General features: G+C 46.8%; 1 protein-coding gene across 1 annotated transcript in view; it reads right to left on the bottom strand.

The window, feature by feature from the left end:
* LOC8026265 (putative fatty acyl-CoA reductase CG5065) overlaps window positions 1–23,053 on the bottom strand; it is a 73,091-nt gene extending 50,038 nt beyond the window's left edge. The window contains exons 1-7 of the mRNA XM_042293686.1: window positions 23,029–23,053; window positions 22,789–22,877; window positions 21,696–21,812; window positions 19,956–20,131; window positions 17,087–17,159; window positions 13,689–13,795; window positions 10,444–10,621 (exon numbers count right to left, since the gene is read on the bottom strand). Coding sequence (XP_042149620.1) covers window positions 10,444–10,621; window positions 13,689–13,795; window positions 17,087–17,159; window positions 19,956–20,131; window positions 21,696–21,812; window positions 22,789–22,877; window positions 23,029–23,053 — 765 coding nt within the window. The remainder of the gene's footprint in view (window positions 1–10,443; window positions 10,622–13,688; window positions 13,796–17,086; window positions 17,160–19,955; window positions 20,132–21,695; window positions 21,813–22,788; window positions 22,878–23,028) is intronic.
* Window positions 23,054–26,404: the final 3,351 nt, after the last annotated feature.

The raw sequence follows: 26,404 nt of genomic DNA, 5'->3' as shown, positions 1-26,404 counted from the left end.
TCTCGAACTCACGAGAACGCAATGAAAGAACAAATAAAAGAGCATTCCACTGACTGGAATCGCACTCAGACTTTCTGCACGACAGTCAAGCACGGTAACCACTCGGCCACGCGCGCGGTCACTCGCTGACGAGCGTGGCATTACTCCCCCCTTTAAAAAGGCATCGTCTCGATGCCACGTAAAAGGCAACAAAACAGAGCGAAACAAACAAAAAATGGGAACATACGAAGGCTCGCAAAACACAATCCTATCAAGCGGTGCACAAGATCACAGTTCGCAGTCTTATCGCGCGTAGTACGGCTTGAGGCGCACGACGTGGACGACTTCCGGTCGTGGAGCGCGGCGTGATGAAGTCCGTGTTCCGTCGGGCATCACCTCGTAGTTCAGATCCCCGAGTCGACGAAGTACTTTGTAGGGTCCGAAGTAACGCTTTAGGAGTTTCTCACTGAGACCACGGCGGCGGATCGGTGTCCATACCCACACCCTGTCTCCGGGCTGGAAGTGGACGTCCCGACGACGAAGGTTGTAGCGGCCAGTGTCGACACGTTGTTGGGCTCGAATACGGTGTCTGGCGAGCTGGCGGACTTCTTCTGCCCGTTGGGCAACCACCAAGGCGTCGTCGCTTCCGTCGAGAGCCGGTTTGTGGGGTAACATCGCGTTCAGCATTGTCGTTACTTTACGACCATGAACCAGTTGGAAGATTGTCACCCCGGTGGTCTCTTGCACGGCCGTGTTGTAGGCAAATGTGACGTACGGCAACACCTCGTCCCATGTCTTGTGCTCCACGTCGACGTACATGGAGATCATGTCGGCGATGGTCTTGTTGAGTCTCTCCGTCAGCCCGTTGGTCTGCGGGTGGTACGCCGTTGTGCGCCGATGGCTGGTGTGGCTGACACGAAGGATTTCTTGCGTCAGCTGGGCCATGAACGATGATCCACGGTCAGAGATTAAAACTTCGGGAGCGCCGTGCCGGAGGACGATGGATTCGATAAAGAACTTGGCGACTTACACAGCAGTCCCTACACGAAGGGCTTTCGTTTCGGCATACCGTGTGAGATAATCTGTGGTGACAATAATCCATCTGTTTCCTTGCGTCGATGGGGGAAAAGGACCAAGTAGATCCATCCCGATCTGCTGGAACGGTACGGTCGGGGGATCAATCGGATGCAGGAGACCTGCCGGCTTCGTCGGCGGTTTCTTACGTCGCTGGCACTCGTGGCAGGACCGTGTGTAGAAGTGAACGGTCTGCGGCAGTTTGGGCCAGTAATACCTTTCACGAATTCGGGCCTGCGTACGGCTGTAACCAAGGTGTCCGGACGTCGGGTCGTCGTGACAGGCTTGGAAAATCTCCGCTCTAAGGTCGGTGGGGATTACCAGCAGCCATGGTGTGCTGTTGTCTCCAAAGTTCTCCTTGTAAAGTACACCTTGTCGGAGGACGAAAGTCGGCAGGGCTCTCGAGAAGACACGGGGGACAGTACCCCCTCGTCCTTCGAGGTGCTCGATTAGCGCGCGCAACTCAGGATCGTCTGTTTGACGTCGTGACATGTCGTCGGTGTTCACTGCACCTAGGAAGCACTCGTCGTCTTCGTCGTCGCTGCTGGCGGAAGGTGTTTCGATGGGGGCCCTGGACAGGCAGTCGGCGTCGCTGTGCTTGCGGCCTGACTTGTAGACCACAGTCATGTTGAACTCTTGTAGTCGTAGACTCCATCGAGCGATTCGTCCTGACGGGTCCTTGAGGTTCGCAAGCCAGCAGAGCGAGTGATGGTCCGTGACTACACGGAACGGGCTCCCGTACAAATACGGACGAAACTTCGTGATTGCCCAGACGACAGCAAGGCATTCTTTCTCAGTCGTGGAGTAATTTTTCTCCGCCTTGGACAGTGTCCGACTTGCGTAGGCGATAACTCGCTCGGTGCCGTCTTGCACTTGAACCAGTACCGCGCCAAGTCCAGCGTTACTTGCGTCCGTGTGAATTTCGGTTTCCGCATCTTGATCGAAATGTCCTAGAACAGGAGGAGTCTGCAGTCGTCGCTTCAGCTCGTCGAATGCCTGCTGCTGCTTCTCGGCCCATTCGAACTTCTCGGCGTCCTTTGTGAGGTTTGTGAGTGGTGCGGAAATCCTTGCAAACTCCCGGATGAAGCGCCGATAGTAGGCACATAGTCCAAGAAACCTTCGCACGGCCTTCTTGTCTGCCGGTACTGGAAATGCTGCGACGGCGCGAGTCTTCTCTGGGTCGGGGCGAACGACTAACCACGTGACCTAGAAACTTCAGTTCGTCATAGGCAAACCGACACTTTGACGGCTTCAGGGTGAGTCCGGCGGTCCGTATGGCTTGGAGAACTGCTCGGAGTCGTCGCAAGTGCTCGTCGAAGTCGCTGGAAAACACTACGACGTCATCGAGGTAGACGAGACAGCTCTGCCACTTCAGTCCTGCCAGTACGGTGTCCATGACACGCTGGAAAGTTGCTGGAGCCGTGCACAGTCCGAAGGGCATCACCTTGAACTCGTACAGCCCATCTGGTGTGACAAAAGCTGTTTTCTCTCGGTCCCGTTCGTCGACTTCGATCTGCCAGTAGCCGCTCTTCAGGTCCATGGATGAAAAGTATCGGGAGTGGCGCAGCCGGTCTAACGTGTCGTCGATGCGGGGGAGTGGATAGACGTCTTTCTTCGTCACTGCGCTCAGCTGCCGGTAGTCCTCGCAGAACCTAAGCGTTCCGTCCTTCTTAACCAGTACAACTGGAGAGGCCCACGGACTGCTTGAGGGTTGGATTATGTCGTCATTCAGCATCTTTTGCACTTGCTCCTGGATCACCTAACTTTCTTTAACGGAGACTCTGTACGGCGATCGATGCACAGGGCGCGCGTCGTCCTCGGTAACGATGCGGTGTTTCGCAATGGTTGTTTGGCGCACCCTCGACGACGTCGCGAAGCAGTCACTGTATTCGGCGAGAAGGTCACTTAGCTGCCGTCGTTTCGGGCCTGGAAGCTTGCGGTCAATGTCGAGCTGTGGTGGCGCCGTAATGCGTTGCTGAGGTGGGAATGATTCTTCAGCAATCGCGGCGATTTCGGCGGAGTTCCGAATTTCCTCGACGGGGCCTACAGCGGCACCTTTCGTGAGGTGTTGCGCTTCTTGTCGAAAGTTTGTCACGAAGACCACGGTGCGCCCATCCTGAAGTTCAGCCACTCCTCTTGCGACGCCTATTCCTCTTTCTAGGAGTAATTGAAGGTTGCCTTCAAGAACAACTTCGCCGCAGGTAGCTACTTCGGCCACTACGGGTACGACAACACTTGATCGCGGCGGCAGGTTCACGTGGTCGGCAGCGACTCGGACGGCGGCTGACGCTGTTTGAGGTTTCTCTGAAGACGGAGCGGGCTTGCGCAGCGTCAATCTGTTCTCACCGAGGTCGATGACGGCGCCGTATTCACACAGAAAGTCCATGCCAAGAATAACGTCTCTGGAACATTCTTGTAGAACGATGAACTTCACAGGGCACGTTTCACCGCGGATCTCGACGCGAGCAGTGCATCTCCCGATGGGTGTGATAAGGTGCCTCCCGGCAGTTCGTATTTGAGGTCCATCCCACGGCGTCGTGACTTTTCGAAGGCGGCGGGAGAGCCTCCCACTCAAGACTGAGTAGTCTGCTCCGGTGTCCACGAGTGCAGATGCGTCGTGGCCGTCGATGACGACGTTTAGGTTATTGGACACCACTGCAGCGGCGTCGTTTTGGTCTCTGGTAGCGTTCGAGTAGGGGCCCTCCGACGTTTGTGGAGGATCTTGGCGTCGGTCGCCTTCGGCAACTCCACCTCCAGGGGTTGCCGCGCCTAGTTTTCCCGGCGAGGACCGAGGGGTGACAGGCTTTCACGTCGGGGTCGGTGCATCGGCGAAGCTGGACGTCGTGGCGACGGCGACCGGAATTCTCGGCGGGACGCGGGCTCGGGGTGCTGAGGTCGCCGCAGGTACTCGTCGATCTCCCGAGGTCGTTCACCATAACGAGGGCGCGGGTCGTTCGGGTGGAACCCGCGCAGCCCGAGTCGTCGGTATGGGCATCGGCGGTAGGTGTGGTCTGCTTCCCCGCAGTGAAAGCACAGAGGGCGTCGGTCGGGCGTTCGCCACACGTCGGTCTTGCGGGGTGCGCGAGGCTCCGGGCAGGCGTACTGGACCTGGTCGTCGTGGCGTCGGTCGTGCTGCGGCGCAGGAGACTGACGTCGGGACGGCGTGACATAGGTGCGACGAGGAGGCGGTGGCCGTCGGGCCACTGCGGCGTCACTCAACGTCGGTGGTTCCGGAGCGGTGCTGACGAGAACCTCAGGCTGCAGCGCTTGCTGGACTTCTTCCCTGACAATCTCGGCGATTGAGGGCGAAGCTGGGCTTGCGTCGGCAGGTAGAAGTTTCTTGATCTCTTCCCGGACGACGACTCGGATCATCTCGCGGATGTCCGTGGTGTTGCAGCCGGAAGGCGAAAAGGAACCGACGCCCGGAACTCGGTGATAGTGGGTGGCTCGTGCGTGAAGGGCACGTTCGATGTTGGTGGCCTCCGTCATGAAGCCTTCGACGGTGGTAGGCGGGCTCCGCACAAGACCACCGAAAATGTTTTCCTTGACGCCACGCATCAAGACTCTGAGCTTCTTTGCTTCGGATGCTTCGGGATCGGCGCGGTTGCTCAGTCGCAGGACATCTTCCACGAAGCTAACGACGCTCTCGTTAGGGCCTTGAATCCTCGCTTGAAGAAGCTCTTCCGCGCGTTCTCTTCGTTGTTGGTTCGTGAACGTTCCTCGCAACTCAGCCTTGAGTTGCTCCCAAGAAGTGATCGAAGCTTCGTGGTTCTCGAACCAGTTCCGGGCGGTGGCTTCCAAGGCGAAGTAAGCGTTTTGCAGACACTGTTCCGGTGTCCACCCGTTATGACGGGCCACTCTTTCGTACTGTTGGACCCAGTCGTCGATGTCTTCGTGGCTTTCGCCGTGGAAGGGAGCCGGTGTCCGAGAAGCGACGGGTAGGTAGACGACGGCAGGAGCGGCGGGGGCCTGCGACTGGTTGTCCATCGTCTTCTTCTTCGGCTTGGGTTTGTCCAGGAGCAAACCGTACTCCGGATCCTCTCCCTTGGTGCGGCGGCTGGTCCGAGTTTCAGGTTCCGCGCTGAGTGGTCTTCTCAGCGAGCTTGAAGTCGGGCTTGCACAGCGGGTCCTGGGAGGGGAACGCTGCACGGGCATGCGGTACCCCGCACCTCCACCAAAATGTCACGGGTGGTGACCAATAAACAATAAATAAACAGAAAGAAATAAACCTTTAATGTGGTGAACTTGTGCCAAAAATAAAAGGGTACAAAAGATAATAACGGAGCGTCGTGGGCGTCGAAGTCGGCGTAGCAGCAGAGTCGAACGCTGGGCGAAAAACTGACTGCAGATCAGCACGCAGAGTACTTTATGTACGCGCGTTGGGTTCTGGAACAATCGGCCTAGATTGTTCGGCGACTGGAACATTCAGAACTCGATCTGACGAGAATGTTCTCGAACTCACGAGAACGCAATGAAAGAACAAATAAAAGAGCATTCCACTGACTGGAATCGAACTCAGACTTTCTGCACGACAGTCAAGCACGGTAACCGCTCGGCCACGCGCGCGGTCACTCGCTGACGAGCGTGGCAATATCACTTGGACTCTTTGCCGGCCTGCGATCTTTTTTAGCCGGTGAGTTATGCCATGAAGATATGGCGCTACCAATATGAGATTTCCAGTCTTTTTCTCTGTCGCTCCCTCGATGCCTTCCTGTAAGCGCACGAAATTCTGGGAGATCTTTTCACATATCGATACCAGTACTGTTTCCGGATACCTAGCATCAAGTAGCCTAGATATTTGAGTGTCAAAGCTACTCTGGATCTGGTGTTCAGATGACTTCTTTAAAGCAGATGTTGGTGCTGTGGTGGTGACCCCACGTTTCACCTTCTTTGAGTGTCCAGGTTCGAATGGAAGAAACCCTTTGCGGGACCGAGCTTGGTATCTCCAGCAGACGTGGCCATCGTTAAAGTCTAAGGCAAGATGAAGGAATCTGATAGATTTGTTTACGGGTAGTTCAAGAGTGAACCCAAGCTTCAGCAGCTCTGTTCGAAGCATTTTATGACATACTCGAGGCAACCATTGTCTTGTCCTTCTACCTTCGTGTTAGAAAGTATTAAGAAATCATCATTGCACCGGCAGATGACTTCAATCCGGGGATATTTATTGCTTTGTTGGATAGTAAGTGTGCATGTTGCGAGGAACACATCGCTGAGGTAAGGAGCCACTTGAGACCCGATTCATGCACCCTTTTTTCTGCACAAACTGCTGATCTTCATGAGATGCCACCGTCGCCGTCAGGTAAACACGTAGCAATTCCAAAAAGCTGTCAAGGGACAATCCAGCCGTACTTTGGAATGATGTGAGACCTTGCTATTGAATTGTTTCTCGAAGTATGTTTAGGAGGCATGCATGGGGGGTGGAATAGTACATTTCTTTAACGTCAGGGAATAATCCAGAGGCAATGTTAGGCCCCTTTTCCTGAAGAAAGGAGGTCACACTTCCTGAGTTTGGAATCTTGATGGGGTCTTTTACCCTCATTTGGGACAGTTGTTTGGCCAGAAAAGTTGACACTTGTGTTTGCCAAGTATTTCTTTCTGATAGAATTTTCCGGAACGGAGTTCCCTCTTTATGTGTCTTGGCTGAGAAAAAGACCAAGAATTGGTCACTTCGAGGACTTTGACTTTTGTGACGAGACTGCCTAGCTGGTTGTTTTCTAGTATCTTCAAAATGGCTCTTTTTTGTTGATGTAGTTCTTTTATCCGCTGAAATGAAATTCTCAGCGATGACATGATCGGCTTTTTCTCCGTACATTCCTGTATCAAGGAGGACGAACTCTCACTCCTTGTGGGATACGCATCGTTTTAGAACTTTGCTCCGCAATTCTTTCACTGTAAAGCCAAAACTCATTTTCTGATGTAGGGGATTCCTTAGGCTTGCAAAGGAAAGAAATTCCTTCATTTATGATCTACAATGTTTTTTCTCCTGTAGCTTTGGCCGCGATGTTTCTTACTAGTGCAACCTTGTCAACGGCCTTAAGCTTTGGTGGTACTGCAAGCTTCGGACCCTGCTCCAGTACCCTCTTGACTTTTTCTGTAAGATTGACGACACCAATGACCCCAAGCGAAGACCTTTTGGTACTTGCTGTGACTCTTCTTGTTAGGTGGTGTTTCCATGCTGGGAGGAAATGTTGCGTCCACATGCATTCGATTGCGATTCTTGTCATTTTCAGTTGATCTAGAAAGAAGTTGTGGCTGAGACATTTTACTCGCAGGAAATTAGTGAGTAAGCGGACTTGGCGCCAGGTTTCGGATTGAAACATTTTTTAAACCCGCTGGGAATGTCCTTCAGACGGCTCACATAAGCCCCCCAAAAAATCCGCACGTCATCCAGGATAATCTTATTTTGATACTACGTGAAAGCATCCTTCCTCGGCAGTCTTGCGTTGCGATTAAGAGAGAGAGGTCATGCGGTTCAAGGAGGTTAAAAGGAACGAAGGGAGTGCTCAGAGTACTAGAAGGGTACAGCTGAACGTGAAAAACACACAAAAAATATATTATAACATTCGCACCGCTGAACTAGCAACTTTTAATAATGCCTCTTCTTCATTTTCTGCTAGTGCATGATTCCGGTCTCAGGCATAGATAGAAGAAAAGAAGTGGAAGATTGCTTATAGAAGACAGAAGAGAAGAAATGAGACCATTCCGACAGCAGAAATGACAATGCGTGAAAGGAAAAGAAATCCCGAAATAAATACAAATTAAAAGGAAACCTACATTAAGTGTAAAGAATAAAAAAAATCTAATTGAACGTAAAAAAGAAAAAAAAAAGAAAACCAGAACCAAGGATTAGCAGAAAAATAAAAAGAGGCAATATTAAAAGTTGCTAGTCCAGCGGTGCGAATGTTAAATTTTTTTCTCCGTCTGTTTTTCATGTTCAGCTGGCCTTATTCACACGCAATGAACCAACGTGCTCAGCTTAAGCCCGTAACAAGGTCATTTTTTTTACATACTCTTTCTGGTCCTCTTTCTTGTACAGTGCGGGCCGTCCTTTTTCAGAATGCTGCAAAACTTCCCCGTCAAGAATACCTCGTCCCGAGGAGTGCTTAAATACTGACTTATGGTGGTACGGCTTGCACCGTTCAAAATTAACTATCTGAGGTTTACGGTGGTGGGCATGACGAATCCGGTTGCTGACGTCATTCAGCTTCTTTATGATTTCCTAGGTGCCATCTATAGTAGTTCTGGATTATAACCTTGCGACCTTTGGTCTAACGTGCACTATGCAGCCACACGAAATCTCCTGGTTTCAATTGGTGACCGGAGGCATTCCTTGCGTTATTGCTGATGAGATTCAAACTCCTTCGTGCACAGTCATGATACCATTCTAATTTTTGCGCAATCGAAGTGAACATTTTCAATATCTGTCCTTCAGCAACAGTACCACTGGAGTACCGAATATACAGGCCGTGGGCAGCCGTAGACCCCTGTCCGTTAGCAACACTGATAGTGTGTACTTCTTTTATTTGAGTCGACAGCCGAAAAGTTGAAATTATAAAGAGAGGCACAACGTTAGTCTCGGGTGTCGTGATGCTCGGTGACAAGTCGAGGTATTGCTTGAGAAATAGGTTGAATTAATCTCATTCTGTTCGGCTTTGAATGTAGCAGTGTTGTACTTGTCTTTCTTTCGGGTGGCGATGCGCACAGATCCTAAAAAGTTTGCGACTTCAAGGTGCGTCTCTTTTTATGTTTTTCTAGGGGCACTCCGTTCCTCAATACAATGTTGCCAAGTAAACTTCGAGTGACGGTCTCTGCATCGTATGTCCGAACTAGGAGAGCTTCTGGTTTATTTGGGAAGTAGTGCGCAAACGTTTTCAGACACCTATTAACCCCTGTTGTTTCTGGTTGCAACTCTATTACGTCAACAGCGACTCGCTCAAATGGGACACGAATGTTGTAGTTTATTACCTTTTGCAGATAAATAGAGGGAGGTTCTTGGCGCATTCAGCAGTTAACTTTTGAGCAACTCGCGCATGTCACGGATGGCTCCAAACTAGTAGAATCCGTCTCGCACTTGTTCTAGAGTTTTGTGAACCCCAAACTGTCAGCTGGTAGGACTCTCGTGGTGCCTCCGAATTGAAACCGAAGTACAATTTTGATCAGCAATTGTGGCATGACGACTTGAAGAAACACATGCGCTCCATCGTTGCTTCTCCAAAAATAAAACAGGGAGCCTTTTTTAGGAGGAGAGAACCCCAATGAGTCCAATAGGCTTCGACGACGGAATTGCGTGGTGCGGAAGGGCACCATCTTGAACTTTTACCTCCTTTTTTCGAGTGCACAAGAAGTCACAGATTGCAATTTATATTGAGCGTACAAAGAGTTTTGTCTCTCCAATCAGTGGTGCCGACATCGGTCAGTAAAAGCTTGATTACCGCCTGCAGGTAATTGTTAACTAAGGCGGGAATTACTGTACAGTTGAGGTCCGATTGCCCTTCAGTCTTCAGGCATTGGAGAGACTTTTTTCTGTTAGCAAGAGCTTATTGAGAGTGCACTGGAATTCAGGTGTATTTTATTAGTTTTGTGTTAGGCATTGAAGTGGCACTGCTGTAGTTGTCCCCGTCACCTGGCAAACTCTACTTTCAGGTTCATAAAAAAAGAATCAGCTGAGGAACGTATTGTAAATAGCCTCTGGTAAAAATTCTAACCGGTCGCCTGCATAAAGTTTAAATACTGTTACTGACATTTTGCAGCATTAATGTAGAACGACCCATCCAAGCAATTAGAAATATAAAATATCTAGAAATACGCATAAAAATATTCCTTTAAAGCATTGTGCTCCGGTGTTCACCCCTTCATCGCCGTAGTTTTTTTTGTTTTTTTTTCCTAGGCGATATTAATATAATATTCAAAGAAAGAAAAAAAAAACACTTGGCGTATTATAGTTGATTATTCAACCAAGCTGACGTCCGACTTTACCTTATACCAGGATCTGGGAAGAATTACGAAAGGCGATGTAATCTTCACTGATGAGTTGCCAAATCGACTTCGTGTTTATCTTGAAAAATAACTTAATTGTTCTCAAATACATTAAACATTAAAGAAAGGAATAGTTCGAAATGAGGCTTCAAATATTTTCTACAGTTAAACTATGTTATCGCTGGGAAATATATAAAGGTTGTTATCTCCAACCGGTATGTCTTCAATGTTAATATCAAAAATTGAAAAAGCTGGCATTAAACTTTTGACGGAATTGCTGCGTTGAATTTTCGTAAAATACAATTTAAAAACAAACAGACGTACGTGTCGAAAATTAGAGACTTAGCCGTAAAAAAAAAAGACGCGATTCCAAGTGTTCAATAACAGCACAACAACGATCTCGTTGCGACGCACCGGAAATGGCTCTTTCCAGGACGCGGACACACCCGAAGGCCGGACGATGACCAGTGGAAGGCCCCGTCCTTGTTCTGCAACGATAGACTCAGCCAGAGTCTTGGTAAAGGTGTAGGTGTTGGGTTTGGCTCCGAGCAGCTCTGGTGTCGCTTTAACGAGATCCACCTCGCTCAGTGTTCTGCTCGTATTGCATCAGCATGCGAAAAGATAAAAGCAATTGACGTTAACATTTTGTTAAGCACTAAGTTTTATAACTTTGTCCACAAAACTGAGGTTACGAAGGCACACTCCACAACAACAATTGACAACCTTAACTTTAGGTTAAACGAGACAAAGGTCTACTTTTTCGAACAGCAAGTTACGGGTCAGTCCTTTTAGCCTTAGCTTCAGAACGCTCCGGTGTATACTAAGGAAGTCTGTGCACTTGGTTTACACTGCGTGTCGCTGTTAACACGAACACGATATCGAATCTTTTTAACGCAGGATGTGTCCATGGGCTCAATTTTATGTGGAAAGGGTGACGCTCGATTTTAACGAAGAGCAGTTGCACGCAGGGCTACGTATCATCAAACGCACATTGCCCATTTCAGGCCAAGCATGATCATGCAAAGCATGTAGAAGCATACTTCGTCGTAATTAATCATATTTAAGCAGAAACAGAGACATTTAGCGAGTGGCGATGTGAAACCGAGCCCCCAACCGTATCCACCTTTTCTTTAAGGGTTCAGCCATCTTGAATGGCGTCACTTCTGGTGTGCGGTAAAACATCGTTGTGATCCCTCCACGCCGCTGGAAGGTGTTTACGAAATATGCGTGATCGTCATACATTCTTTTTTTGCCTCACCTATATTTTTTCGCAAATTCCAGGTTAAAACTTTTTATTATTTTTTTCGTGCCGCATACCAGATACGGAACCCACGTGACTGAGAATGACAGGAAACAACAAAAAACAAAACGACTATACGACCCTCATCTCCACATGTTTGCTCGGTAAACACGAGGGGAAGGCGGGCGGGACCTCAAGCAGCTTCATCAAGTATGACTCAAGAAAACCCGCGATTGTAGACGACTGTCGGTGCGCGGGGCTTACTTACAAATGACGAATCATGGCCTCTCACGTGATCTGACGGCGTCACGAAGCCTGAGTATATTTAAACTTGTACTGATTATTACGTAAACAGAAACAGACACGCAACAGAAACAAGGACAAGAAGTAAACAGGACAGGCGCTAGCGCCTGTCCTGTTTACTTCTGGTCTTTGTTTCTGTTGCGCTATTTTATATGTTTTAATAAATATACTTGGTTCTTGCCAGACTTTTTTTTTATCAGGGTGAGACAAAGACAAGAAGTAAACAGGACAGGCGCTAGCGCCTGTCCTGTTTACTTCTTGTCTTTGTTTCTGTTGCGCTATTTTATATGTTTTAATAAATATACTTGGTTCTTGCCAGACTTTTTTTTTATCAGGGTGAGTAGACGATGATTAGTACTCTAAGTGTCCCTCAGTGTTACTCATGTGTTGTTTAAGATATTCTTAGATACAGTGAAAACTTTCTTCCTGGTCATTTCGTATATGTACCAAATTCATACACCCACAAATCAACATAAAAAGTAGGGCTGCGTAGATAATTTTGTAACACAAATAAAATAATACGGTTAAAACAAAAGTTATATTTTGTATATAATCTATATAAGCCATAAAGTGCAAAAACACCAGCCTAAATCAACTTCTAAAGTTGGAGCTGGGCTAGCCTTATTATGGAACCTCCCATAAGATATATATGCTGCGGTCCGGGTGACAACTTTCGTATACAGGGAAGACACTACGAATAATAACGTAATCCTGTGACACGAGGTGGATACAAATTTGGAACCACAATTTACGAGCATTTGTCTAGAAACAGGCCGTTCTCAAAACACCCTCAAACAACACTGGGGGTCGCCATTGCTTGGGCACAAAGCCGGTGATTGGATACGAGTCTTCGCCGAACGCCGACGAAGCCCTCTGATAGGATAACAGGTCTGAGTATGTGCCCAAACAATGGCGGACTGGGATTACTGGCCCAACACCTGCTATACTTCGTTTCACCGTGACATGGCAAAAAGCAGACGCCATGCCGCCACCACTCCTTTGAGCCAATCTAAGCGAAGGATCCGAAGCACGCACGTGACGCGTGAATCCGATTGCCTGACCCCTAACGGGGCTAGCGAAACAAGAGTGAGAGGAGGACACCCTGTAGACACCCCTGGCAACGGTGCTCATGCCGGATTGGCTGGCTCGTAGAGATAGACGCTGCCACCCTCAACATTGGCAGCAGTTAAAACGAGTTTCCGAAGCGGTAACGTAGCTTAGTGGTAACACATCTGCTTTATACGCAGCGGACCCCGGTTTGATACCCAGTGTGGGCTTACTTTTTTTTTTTTTTAACTTAGACATTTTGTTTTCTTGAGGTATTGTACGTTATTTACGACAATTCCTTTTTACCATTAACACTGAAACGAAAAAAAAAAAAAGAAAACGAACGTTGTCGACGTGATATCGTTCAACTAAAGGTATGAGAGTCCCTTTCCGGAGGTGCATAGGGGACAGCGGGTCTTGGGTTGCTGGCTGGACGCCGCGAAGCGCCGTGTACGGGGGGGCCAAGTGGGTTAATAGTTATGTCATTATCAGCCGCACACTGTCGGCGCGAAGCGCCTTAAACGCAGGCGGGGGGTTGGGTTATAGAGCTCCCAAATGATATACGCGGCGCCCGAATCCGACATCCAAGTTCCCGCGCGTTGGCGAGCAGCAAATCCGGCTTGAGCGACGTGGCTAGGGTGTCTATCGTTGCTAGGTTGTCCCCCTCTCCCTCTTTGTTTTTCGCGCTGCGTTGGGCGTCCAGGCAATCGGAAATAAGCGTACGTGACAGCCTTTACCAAGGGCTGTCACATATGGGAGACAGAGTAACCCAAGATGTAAGAGGAGAGAGAAAAGAGGAACTCCCCTCTGGCCCATACACTCTTCTTCGTGTCCCACACGTTATAGTTTATGTCTACATAAGGGCAGACTTTCTCTCTCTCCCGCCCGTGGCTTTCACAGCACTGCACGGAAATGGAGAGATGCAGTCACGTGTCTCCCTTCGACTCCCTGATTGGCTTCCTGGGACCGCAGCCTTCGCCAGTTTGCCAAGTCACGATGAGGCGGAGTATAGATGACGCGCACTTTTGAAAGGGTTTATTATTGCTGTATACAAGACAAATAGCTTTACTTTGTGAGCGAAATGATGTCATCCGGCTTTACCGTGGATGGGTAAACTCGCTCCTCCAGTGCGTCCAGATCGCAGTGGACGGATGCTGTCGAAACATGCACAACAGCCTAGAAAAATATAGAGTCGGTAATTTGCAAAAGTTGTAGTAATACACTTAAGACTTTCGATGATAATATATGATACATCCGGGTAAACCGCTGGGTGCGACGTAATACCCGAATGTTTCAAACGCCTTGCGCGTGCCACTTGTGAGGGAACGCATTCAGCGTTTCTGAACGTTGCTTCACACACTTGCGTGGGATCGACTGAGAGCCACTGCTACGGCTTGCGACTTTAATCCTTTTTACGGGTTGCTATAGCAAGAGCTGCTTCGGCTACAAAAAAAAGCGGGGTAAAAAACCGGTTTGTTCGCAGCCGACGCCACCGTTTTCATAGCAATCCGTAAAAGGAGTTACATCACTTGTTGCTGCTGTCGCGCTCGGTCTGACTTCATGCAAGTGTGTGAATCGCCCTTGAGTGCTTGGACAAAGCTTCCGAAAGGCTCGAGATGTTGAGGTCTCTGAATAATATAAAACGATTCGATCCTCTTACAAAACGCGCAGGAAGGATGGGCATCAGCGCTACATCGAAAGCGCTGTTGTGGCTTCTTGGCGCATCAATTTGAAATGCAACTATGATATTCGTTATCCTGGAAGCTAAATGGAGGCTAGTTAAGTGTTTTCTCCTCAAATATATAACCACTTTAGTTTATTTTTAATGCAGACATGAGGCTTCTATCCAGATAACCGCCATTGAAGCTTTCACAGTGCAATGTTCGACAGAAATACAAGCTAAACAATCGCGTGGATTGCACAGTTCGTCAAGTACAGCGACGATGCGTTATAATTTTTGGTTGTTTTGTATTAGGACGACTAGTCCTTTTAATGCGACAGCTATAACTGGTCCCATGGAGCGAACTGGCGTTATCTGAGAGTGAAGCCGGCGTTATCGTTGTCTGTAGCGGCGATAAACGGCACCTAAATTCCCCTGAGCGAAACGGGACCTATACTCCAATCGGCTGCGACGCGTCATGTGACTCAATAGCAACGCCGTCACCGTTGCTAAGGAGCGAGCCGAGCTGCTGGCGGCGTAGGGGGGGGGGGGGGGGGGGGGACGCGGGTATGCCCTGGCCTGACGTTATACCTAATGTTAGGCCTAGCGTTACGCTCTGAGGTCTAACGTCGCCAACCGGTACACGCAACTAGGACGACGATGATGAGAGGAGACGTGATTCCAGTACGCGCCTCGCCGAGCTTCGCACTCTCGGCGCCGCGCCGAATTTCGCACTCCTGCCGCTGCCTCACCCAGTGGCGCAGCAGCCACCAGCGAACCACGGATGCGTTCGCATTCACAACTCATAAGTGCTTAGGTGTCCTCGGAATTCGAGCTCTATTCGCCGCTAAGTTGACAGAGCGGTGGAAGCTATATGCTCTTTCGACCAGCCGTACGTCTTTTTTCTGTCACGTGATCGGGCTCCCACCCAGAACCACACGCAGAGAGAGGGGTCAGGCTATGAAAGTGAAGCCGTTGATTGGTCCGGCGAGCGCGTAGCTCCCACCGCTCTTTTTTTGAGCGTAGAGGAAAAATGAGCTTCGAAGAGGGACAATGCTCCGTGCACCAGTGGCCATTGAAAGCGTAATTGTGCTCTGCTGGAACTTCCCAGTTCAATCGCGCAAGTTCTATTTCTAAAGCGCTGCTCTAAGGCGCCCGTTTTCGGGTTGAGCGGCGTCGGCGTCGCAGTTAGCGTAACCGCGCGCGTTGCAATATGGGACGTTTCCCCGCTAAATTTAGCGGGGAAATGTTTCTGCTGAATTTTCGGGAGAAACTTTTCCGCTAAAATTAGCAGAGAAATTTTCCGGCTAACTTTAGCGGGCTAGTTTGCCCCGCTGATTTTAGCGGGGAAATTGATGTCACGTGACCTCAACACCAATCCAATCTCCCCAGGAAGTTGAGCGGGCAAAAGGCCGTCACGACTTAGTGTCACGCCCCCAATTCAGCGGCAAAACGAGAGGAGGAGGAAAAGAGAAGGAGGAGGAAAGGGGAGGAGGAGGGCAGGAGGAGGAAGATCGGAGGAGAAGGGGGCATACCCTCCCCTCATCCTCATGAAGAGCTGCGCTCTAGTTTTGCATTACAGAGATTTGTAAAAGTCTGTCATTTCTTAAGTCTAAAATCATATATTGATCGCAATGCCTGCATAAAGGACGCACTAGTAGCGCGTTTATCGCTAGTGTTTGATGTTGCTCTTGCGCCAACATTGACGTATTGCATTATGTCTTGCCGTAAGGTCACAACACTCAACCTTTCGTTTTTTCGGTGTATTATTGCCCCATCACCTGAGATTCGTGACAAGGGTATAACTTCATTCAACATTTGTTTGTCAAGTTTTACGCCGAGAATGTAGAATCGTTATCTACGCACATCATATGGGGCGTAAATGCAAATCGTACATACCAATGTTTAAAAACTCTGCTGAAATAAAACACTTTTCATTTTGAGCACATTTGTTGTGTGTGTCAGTGATTTTTCTTATAATATTAATGATGCAATCACTAAACTAAAAGTATTGACAGAATACTCGAAAATATGGCACAAAACATACGCAGATAAATATCTCAAAGGGCACATGAAACGACATCGGGCTGGAATGTTCATGAGTTCGCAGAGGCATACTGGTCCTAATCAGGCCCAAGTGTAGTCGCACAAATCGCCACTGATTCAGAAGCGTCTTGGTCGTGGATAAATTGCTAAAATAAAGGGGAACTATTTCTTTCATTCTTGCCTTCGCAAAGCTTGATGACGTAATTATGAGATCACCCGCCTCTGGGGCTCATGAATTGGACATAAGAACTGCGTGAGCACTCGACTTCGGCTCGTAACAATCAATCAATGCCTCGGTGGACACCCGGGGAGTGGCTTGTGTCCAACCACTGCGGTGATGAGAATAGCCAAACTCTAAGAATACCTGGAAATCAGCGCGCGCGTTTTCTACTTTGCCAACCCCAGCGCGTGAGTACGATGAACATTGGCGGCGTAGGATACGCACTAGGCCACGCGACCACTTGTTCTGGCTCCAAATCGAGGGAATAAGCGATTCTCATATTTAGCGATTTTTCGCTTATAACAAACACTACCTAAAAACAAAACAAAGAAAAAAAAAAGCTAAGCCAAGTTTATTTAGTTAAAACGTTAACTAGGGAGTGTTCTTAGTAGTACTCAGCGCAATTTGAAAAATCGTTTTATGACTCCTTCAATTGCATTGCCTTGCTTCATAGCTCAACATGATCAGGCCAGCTCCACACACAGATGCACATTATTCACGCCAATACTATGTACCTAAACACGATTTAAACTGCACTTACCTTAATCTTCTTGATATTATGGCAAAGATCCAGCACATTTTTGGTGCCTTCCATGTTAATTTTCACAGCGTTTCTGAAACCAACAGACTTAGCTGGATAATCAACACGGAGAGGGGGATGGGTGGCCGAGTAGGTTAGCGTACACCAGCTCGGAGCACGTGGAGCGAAAGCTCGCGCTGCAGAAAAAGGGGATCCTGGGCTCAATCCCAATCCCCTGCCCGTTTCGATCTGGATGAGCATCGTACCGGCGTGCGGTCATGTATCACTATACTGTGTGGTGCACGTTAAAGACCCCAAGCTAGCGGTTCTACTGCAGTGGTTAAATTTCTCATCTACAGCTGGGAGTCTCGTCACCCGTTGAGGCAGACCAACTTCTAGACTGTATAAACATAGACACAACCCAATTTGTTTTTCAACACGAACATTCTCAACAAGGCATGATGAACCAAAAAGGTTTATGACCTCGCGTGCTTGTTAGAATGTCTGCCAAGAGAACCCCTTCAATTTTCTATCGGGGCTCGCGCATGCACAAAACTGAGTCCATCACACAGTAGCTGAACGCTTCTCGGTGTAAAACTCCTGGACGCTAATAAATGCTGGCCATAAGCTTGGAGTGTGACTGTGTTTTTCTAAAATTGTTCAATTGCTACCATGAATTTTATATTCCCAATAATTAAAAACGGTGAGAAAGCGGCCTCCGCTGGCCGTGAGATCACAGTAAGTAATAAATAAATGTATAGTTTTAGGACACATCTGTTTCTGTTTAAGACTAATTAAAATAGATTCGCTCATTTTTTTATTAGGAGCAACCTAAGCTTTTATCAAATACTCTGCTAGGGGCTACATCTTACTCCTCTAAAATACAATGACCTTGAAACCGACAGTTTTTGCGTAGTTGGAACCGCTGGACGCGAGCAGCCTCAAGGTTTTCCCCTTTGATTTTGGAACGATTACTGCCACAATCTATCGTCGTTGGCAGCCTTTGAGACGGACGATACAGCAGTCTCTGCTGCCTTGGCGAATTCGGTATGTCGGTGCGTTGGCGGGATTATGAGTTGAGTGTACAAGGAATCTGTATATTTCACGGGTTAGAGATCCAATAGTGGACATTCAGTCATGTCGGATATTCAGGCACGTTGGAAATTCCGTCTCGATTTGATCATCCCTAGCGTTGGTCATTTAGGCTCGTCGGACATTCCGTCTCGATTTGAACATCCTTTTTTTTTGTAAACTCAGGTTCGTTAGACGTTACATCTCGGTTTGATAATCCGTCTCGTTGAACATTTTGTCTTGCGTGACTCATCTAATAAAAACGCAGAAAAGGTGCCATGAAGTCAACGGGGACAGGTAGGTGCATCACGTTTCGGGAATGAGATTGGTAGTAAATAAAATGCAAAAACAAAAGACCGATTGGGCTTTTAAAGGGCTCTCGTCATTTAATTCGCACTTGATCCATTTCAAGGCAGTAAGGATAAATATAAAAAATAGGCATTGCTGAGAACAAACAAGTATGCACACGCCGGAAACTTTAGTTTACTATAGTTCCATGTTCTGCATAAAAACGACTCATTTCATCATATGTTAAGCATATGAACCTTGGAAATTTCAAGTTGCTCGGCAAAGCCTCTAGTGCGAACACGTGCAAGGCACACCATCATTGGTGTACACCTCAGTCCGAATGAAATTGAGGACGTTTAGGCTGTAATTGGCGTCAATTTTTGTGCGCGAGGTTTCTGAAGAATAGTTTTTTTATGGTCCCCGAGTTTTTTTAAAATTGTCTGAACACACCGAACAAACACAACGTAACTAGCAACCCAAATATTAAGCGAAATATTATTTCTTGCGAAATTAAATAACGTTTAATTTTAGTCCCCGGTTTTTTAAATGGAAGTCTAGTGACAACAATAAAATGTGACGTGGGCGGCAGGCAAGGGTTCCCATACCAGGAGGTAGAATTTGTTCCCGACCAAATAGACGACATTTGACGGTGTCAAATAAAGACTTCGGAAGCTCGACCTAGCAGTCGCGAAGCAGCACGAACCAAATGCGCTCCATATTGTGTTTTATAGGATGCGTGTTTCACCCGCAAGCTTGTCTATCAGTGGCGTCGCGGTACTGAAAAGAGCAGGAATATTTGCATGTTGGTTTTGACATCGCCCTCATTGGTTTATTTTATAATCGCTATAGTGAATTTAGAGATGCTAAATCGCATGCCAGAAAGGTGAATGCAACTAGCCAGCAAATACAGTTAGTTTGGGTAAATCAGAAAGGGAGGGAAGGGAGGGAATTAAAGTGTCTAGACCTTTAAGGCAATACACTTAAATGCAATTTGCATAAAAACGCCTCAGGGCGAGTTTATTGCCGCGGTTCTGCGTTTCGCACCAGCGCTTTATTGCTGGCAGCTCTAGGGAGTGTGCAATGACTGGTCCATGATTTAGTACGTCTGTGCTGATTTTTTTTTTATGGAGCAGAAAGATCTATGCATGGACAAGTTTCTGGGGCGATAAAGTCAAGGGAATGGCTACGCGCGATTGCGATTTATTTACGCCCTTACGAGATATGAAACAATACGTGGCCGAAGACGAGGGTAAGCGAGAAATGTGTGCAGAGTGTGTCAGACGCTGTAATTGGGAACTCAGGTTGCTGACCTCCAAAAGCGTTTTTCCTAGTCACTGCCAGTCTAAGAAACGAAGGGTGTGGCTTATTCTGTTCACGCTTCTTGCTCCGTGATTGGCTCATTGGCATTCTTATCTGCTGACTGAGCAATCTGATTGGCTGATGAGCAATGACGAGATTCTGGGGCCTCGTCACACCCTGCGCGTTTGAGTTGTCGTTGACTGTAATGGGAGGCACTGACCAAGGTACGAACCTTAAGGGTTCGTTGAACCGGACAGTTGCCGCAGAGTGAAATACCATGGACACGTCTGAAGCCAAGCGCTCGTAGTCACCGGATTTCAAGCCCAGTTTCTCTTCTCTGATGTCGCCATCGACGACCACTAGCTTGTTTAAGCTAGATGGGCATTCTTGGCGCAACCGCTGGAAGCACTGGACGAGGGAGCAACGCATAAAGTATTGATTCGTGTTACGTCACAACTTTTTTTTTAAGAACATTTTATTGTACAGGGCGCAAACCGCTTAAACGACAAACACTAAGTGAAGAAAGAAAAAAAGACAGGACGACGCTGTATTCTTAACTAAGCATTTTATAAGTGAACGGTATAAAAAGAAGAGAACATAGCCAAAAAAAAAATATCAACAAGCACCTAATTATCTACAAAACACAACATTATTAATGTGGTGTATGGTGGATGACCAGGTGTTTGTTGATGTAATCGTTTTTGGTTACATTGTTTTCTTTCTATTTTTGTGACTAGTAAAATTTTACTTGGGAATACAGCTTCACTTTGCATTCGTCCTTTGAGCTGTTTACATTATGTATAACGTTTACGTTCCTGCCCAATTTGCTACATTAAAACATTCAATAGGTCCTCTGCGCATCAATGCTAGCGACATTATATACTCGGGAAGGTCTTGCTCTCAGCGATCCAAACAATACGTGTTACATCTAGGTACCGCCATTGATAACTTTTATTTTCTTAATTCTACGTATTATTTTGGTTTTTATTTGTATATAAAAACAATATTGATTTTGCCTCATTTCAAAGTTTGTGTTGTTTTTTTTTCGCCGATGTCTGCAGTATTCCCTCAATCTCAACACCGTATATTGTCTCTTTCCTCTGCTTGTCTACTTGTGAGCAATGGGTGCATATTATCAAGTGGCTGTGCAGTTTATTGAAAGTCTGCAAATGCCGTATAGAAGGATGACAACCTGTATACCATTTGAGAGGGCCTAAAATGCAACGAGGTGAAATCCACAGAGAGCATTTTTGTTTCTCACGGTAATGTGCACAAGAGGAATGCATAGAATTTTAAATGTACCATATTTGAGGGTATGTCAACATATGGTATACGAGCAAATTTTACATGTCTCGCAACTTTGCAGCAAATAAAATGTCTATTTATTGATATTCAATAACCCACTAACTCCGTAGTTTACACCATTCTATGAAATTTACCTCCCATATTCACATATATATAGGCCGGCCACTTTTAGGTATTAACAAAAATGAACACAAACATACACTTGTTGGTGTCAAACATATAAATTGGGTAAAACCGAAAAAAATACACCCAGATGTTTAAAATATTAGGTTCAGTTAGGACTATTCTTGTCGAAGCTCTGTTCTTTTAGACTAGAACTAATAGTTTTTCATAAAAAAACTTTTCACCTTTAATTACCATTTTTGGCGTCCGTAGAAGACAGATCAGTGAAATGCACAAAATTTTGAAAAAAATGATCACCGTAAAACATCCGAAATTTTGTTTTATAAACAGCGGAAAATCTGCGACCTATATACAACGCCGATATGTCTTGAAAGACAAACTGCTGCGAACGTAATGTGGAAATCTATGGGACCCTACGAGCTTTTAGATATTAAAGATATTTATGAAATTAAAATGAATATAAGATTCACACTATTTGCAGTGCCGTATTTTGCTCCTTCTTGCTTGAAAAGGATGGTGGAAATAAATTAGTCAGATTTCTTACCGCTGGTCTTAAGAAAAGTTCGAACCTTCTTCGTGGACTCAAATCCCTTTTTGGGCGGATCAACAGGTAAATCCGCTCGATTCCTGGGCATGAACGCAGCAGTTTTTCAACAAGAACCTGGAAGGAACCATTCAGAGAAAATTACCATGCAGAATAGAGCTTGTTTTGATACTTTACATGCTACAGTGAATGCAAGTTAATCTGAAAGAAACTGCGTAAATCTCGCCAGCATAAAGTTTATATATATTTTTTTACGGGGTAAAGGTGTTCTTGGCGGCTAGCCAGACACAAGGAATGAACAGTAACGACATATTATCACTGCGTTTATATTCATTTCCAATATATTAACGACCGTTTCGTTATAATTGGAGAATAAGGAATTAAAGGGATCCCCTGTTTTTTACACTTATTTCATTCTTTAAGATTTTCTATCCATTAGACTTTCATATACACAATGGACTGTCTATATTAATACTTATATTTCTCCATACATTACCTAAGTAAAGCAGAATATTAGAAGGTACAGAAAGACATTTTACCACAAAACCTTGGCAGGCATCTTAAAAACTTTTACCACTAAAGATCTCTGAGAAAAATGTTTCTATTAACAAGACTCCCGACTGTAATAATCAATATTCCCACGATTGCATCAAACGTATTTCCCACACGCCTCGAGTAACCCCTTAAGCATGTTTTGACACCGAACTCACTCCAAAATGTGTCTTGTAGCTTATACTTTGGTTTCTAACAACATATAAAATTCTTCCAGAATATTGATTGTTTTGGAAGTAAGATATAATATTTTAATTGGTAAGGTGTAAATAACGTTTCATTCAACCATACATTCATTCGAATATTGAGTCTCCAAAACGACATGAGTAAATAACCTAGTTTTAAGCAGTCGCCGAAGAGTCTTCAATTCATAAGCAAACATTTTATGACTGGAAACAAACTAGTCTGCACTAGGCAGAAACACCACATAAAAATTGTTCTTACAAGTACACCTTCCAGACTATTCCGATATTGCGCTTGAGCAGATATCTTTTATTTTGTTTCAAGTATATGTGTGATTTACAAGAGTATAAGTACGCACCTTTCCAAGGAAACCAGTCGCACCTGTGATAAAGATGACTTCATCTTGATAGAAGCGCTGCACCTCTGAATGCTTCACAATTTGTGGCACTGAAACAATACGAAGGAACACAAAGCTTTCATATCTTACGGGTTCTATTGGCTGCTGGATAAACTCGAAAATTTAGAGGTAAATCGTGTGATTTAAAAAATAGTAATAAAGCTAACCAAATCATTTCAGACACGAGCCATTCTCTTTTACCCTTCAAAACGAATCTATTTGGCATTGCTCGCCCGCGTTGACATAGCTGTTGTAACGCAAAGACGAAAAAGAGGTAAGAAAGCATGGGACGGGCAGTCAACATATGGATATTAAGAAAAGGTCACAGAGACCCACTCGTCTAGGATTATGCTTATAATGCAATTCAATGCAATGGTGCAAGCGAGCTGGACTCCGTATTTTCATGTTCTTTGCCTCCGTATTCTTATATTCCTCAATAGTTGGTACCGAAGCCTGTGACACTCTCCACCCTTTAATTTCCCTCTTGTTCAAAGTTGAAGCTTGGTTCTCCTGCCAATGAAATTAATCTTAAAACAAATCACGGTCTTGACGTATACCAATTTGTGAAATGAATATCTCAATCTCGCCAGTCATTGCGATCGGGTAGCATCTGAATTGCATGAGGACCTGTAGAAGATCAGAGTTCAAACTAAGTGTTGTTTACAAGCACTCATTCAAAGACGTGCACCAAATGACAAGGGAAGATGCATCAAGCAAAACCTTCCATGTGGCTCTGTCGTCTTCGTTCTACAGATGTGTTCTTTTATGCAATGTTTACCGGCACCAGCACGCTCTTCTCACATTAAAACAATCCTTAACTTCGTCGCTGGGTCTTCACGCTGCACTTCCTTGTGAGGCATGCAGTACACGGCATTTACGTCGATACACTGATATCTGCTTGCCTAGCCAGCGGGTACACCCGGCGGCAATGTGAAGGTGAACACCTTACCTGGTTTCTAGCCTGTTTTACGGCTCCCTAACACTATATTAACTCTCAACATCTCAAATGGTACGTGGCTTGCGGTCTAAACTTTGCATTCTAGCCATCTTCTGGAACAGAGCTTGTTCCAAAACTTGCAGGAGCGTCAAAAACAAGAAGAGGGCTGTTCACCTTTATATCGCTCACGGGTGCACTGTCTGATTACATCATCATATCGCTTGGGCAATTGTTTTTTTCGTGAAATTCTCAAAAGAAAAATGAATGATTGAGGAAAGCACATATGGTGAAATTGCGTTCAAGCATCGGGCGAATACACTAGAACTTACTTTCCGTATATTAAAATATTAGTTCAAATTTGGTGTGGATGTGTCACAGAGTTGGAAGCAGGAAAATTTAAACCGATATCAGGACTAGCATTCAAATAAAAGCAGACTGGCAGAATTGCAAATGTATCAATGAAGAACAATCTTACCCCCCCCCCCCCCCCCCCCAAATAAAAAAAAAAATAAAAAAAAGCAGAAAGCCGCTTTGAGTACTGGTAATAGAGTCTAAATCTTTTGGGGAAGTATATTCTTCAACGGTGAGTGGAGAACGTAGTTATACATTTATTTTTTAGGCCACATGATTCACAAAACGAACTATGTCAAAACTGCAAGTAAAAATTACCGGATCTCCACGGGGTGAATCATGTTGATTGGGGCGAAGCTCGGGTGGTGCTGATGATACTGATTCTGGTCATAGGTAGTGCTGATGGTGCCGTTTTCATTAATGTCAGTAGGAGAATGTGTGGTTTTCTTCTTTTTCTTTTTTTTTTAAGAAGACAAATGGGACGGCAACTCAGAACCCCCTACTATTTTTTTTCTTCTTTTTCCTGATACTGATTTTGGTCATAGGTAGTGCTGATGGTGCCGTTTTCATTCATGTCAGTAGAAGAATGTGTCATATTCTTCTTTTTATTTTTGTAAGAAGACAGACGGGATGGCAACTCAGAACCCCCTACTCTTTTTTTTTTCTTTTTCTTGATACTGATTTTGATCATAGGTAGTGCTGATGGTGAAATTTTGATTCATGTCAGTAAAAGAATGTGTGGTTTTCTTCTTTTTCTTTTTTTAAGAAGACAGATGGGATGGCATCTCAGAGCCCCCTACTTTTTTTTTCTTCTTTTTCTTTTTTTATTTGTTCTTTCATCTTTTTTTCATTTTTTTTCTTGCTCTCGCTGCTGAGCTCACGAGCAGGAGCACGCCGGACGACGGACGGACATACGGACATGGCTAGCCCCTAAGGAGATCCCTTAGGGGCTAGCCATGCACGTATGTCCGTATGTCGCTGCTGAACTCACGAGCAGGAGCACGCCGGACGACGGACGGCCTTAGGGGCTAGCCATGTCCGTATGTCCGTATCTCGCTGCTGAACTCACGAGCAGGAGCACGCCGGACGACGGACGGACATGGCTAGCCCCTAAGGAGCCCCCTTAGGGGCTAGCCATGTCCGTATGTCGGTATGTCGCTGCTGAACTCACGAGCAGGAGCACGCCGGACGACGGACGGACATACGGACATGGCTAGCCCCTAAGGAGCCCCCTTAGGGGCTAGCCATGTCCGTATGTCCGTATGTCGCTGCTGAACTCACGAGCAGGAGCACGCCGGACGACGGACGGACATACGGACATGGCTAGCCCCTAAGGAGCCCCCTTAGGGGCTAGCCATGTCCGTATGTCCGTATCTCGCTGCTGAACTCACGAGCAGGAGCACGCCGGATGACGGACGGACATACGGACATGGCTAGCCCCTAAGGAGCCCCCTTAGGGGCTAGCCATGTCCGTATGTCCGTATGTCGCTGCTGAACTCACGAGCAGGAGCACGCCGGACGACGGACGGACATACGGACATGGCTAGCCCCTAAGGAGACCCCTTAGGGGCTAGCCATGTCCGTATGTCCGTATGTCGCTGCTGAACTCACGAGCAGGAGCACGCCGGACGACGGACGGACATACGGACATGGCTAGCCCCTAAGGAGCCCCCTTAGGGGCTAGCCATGTCCGTATGTCCGTATGTCGCTGCTGAACTCACGAGCAGGAGCACGCCGGACGACGGACGGACATACGGACATGGCTAGCCCCTAAGGAGCCCCCTTAGGGGCTAGCCATGTCCGTATGTCCGTATGTCGCTGCTGAACTCACGAGCAGGAGCACGCCGGACGACGGACGGACATACGGACATGGCTAGCCCCTAAGGAGCCCCCTTAGGGGCTAGCCATGTCCGTATGTCCGTATGTCGCTGCTGAACTCACGAGCAGGAGCACGCCGGACGACGGACGGACATACGGACATGGCTAGCCCCTAAGGAGCCTCCTTAGGGGCTAGCCATGTCCGTATGTCCGTCCGTCGTCCGGCGTGCCCCTGCTCGTGAGTTCAGCAGCGAGAGCAAGAAAAAAAGGGGAAAAAAGATGAAAGAACAAATAAAAAAAGAAAAAGATAGCTAAAAAAACACTACACAACAATAGCGTGCAATATTTTAATAAGCAGAAAAATACTCACGGCAGCAATGAGCCTTAGAAGAGCGTCCATGACCCATGCTCAAGCGGTATGCCAATGTACGGCGTTCGTCGCAAAAAAACCTCAGTCCGATTTTAGTTGTC

This window comes from Ixodes scapularis, unplaced genomic scaffold, assembly GCF_016920785.2.
Source record: "Ixodes scapularis isolate PalLabHiFi unplaced genomic scaffold, ASM1692078v2 PGA_scaffold4__175_contigs__length_147842914, whole genome shotgun sequence".
In the NCBI taxonomy this organism is placed as follows: Eukaryota; Metazoa; Arthropoda; class Arachnida; order Ixodida; family Ixodidae; genus Ixodes; species Ixodes scapularis.
Note: the sequence above shows the minus strand (reverse complement) of the source record. Positions and strands in the feature narration are given on the sequence as shown.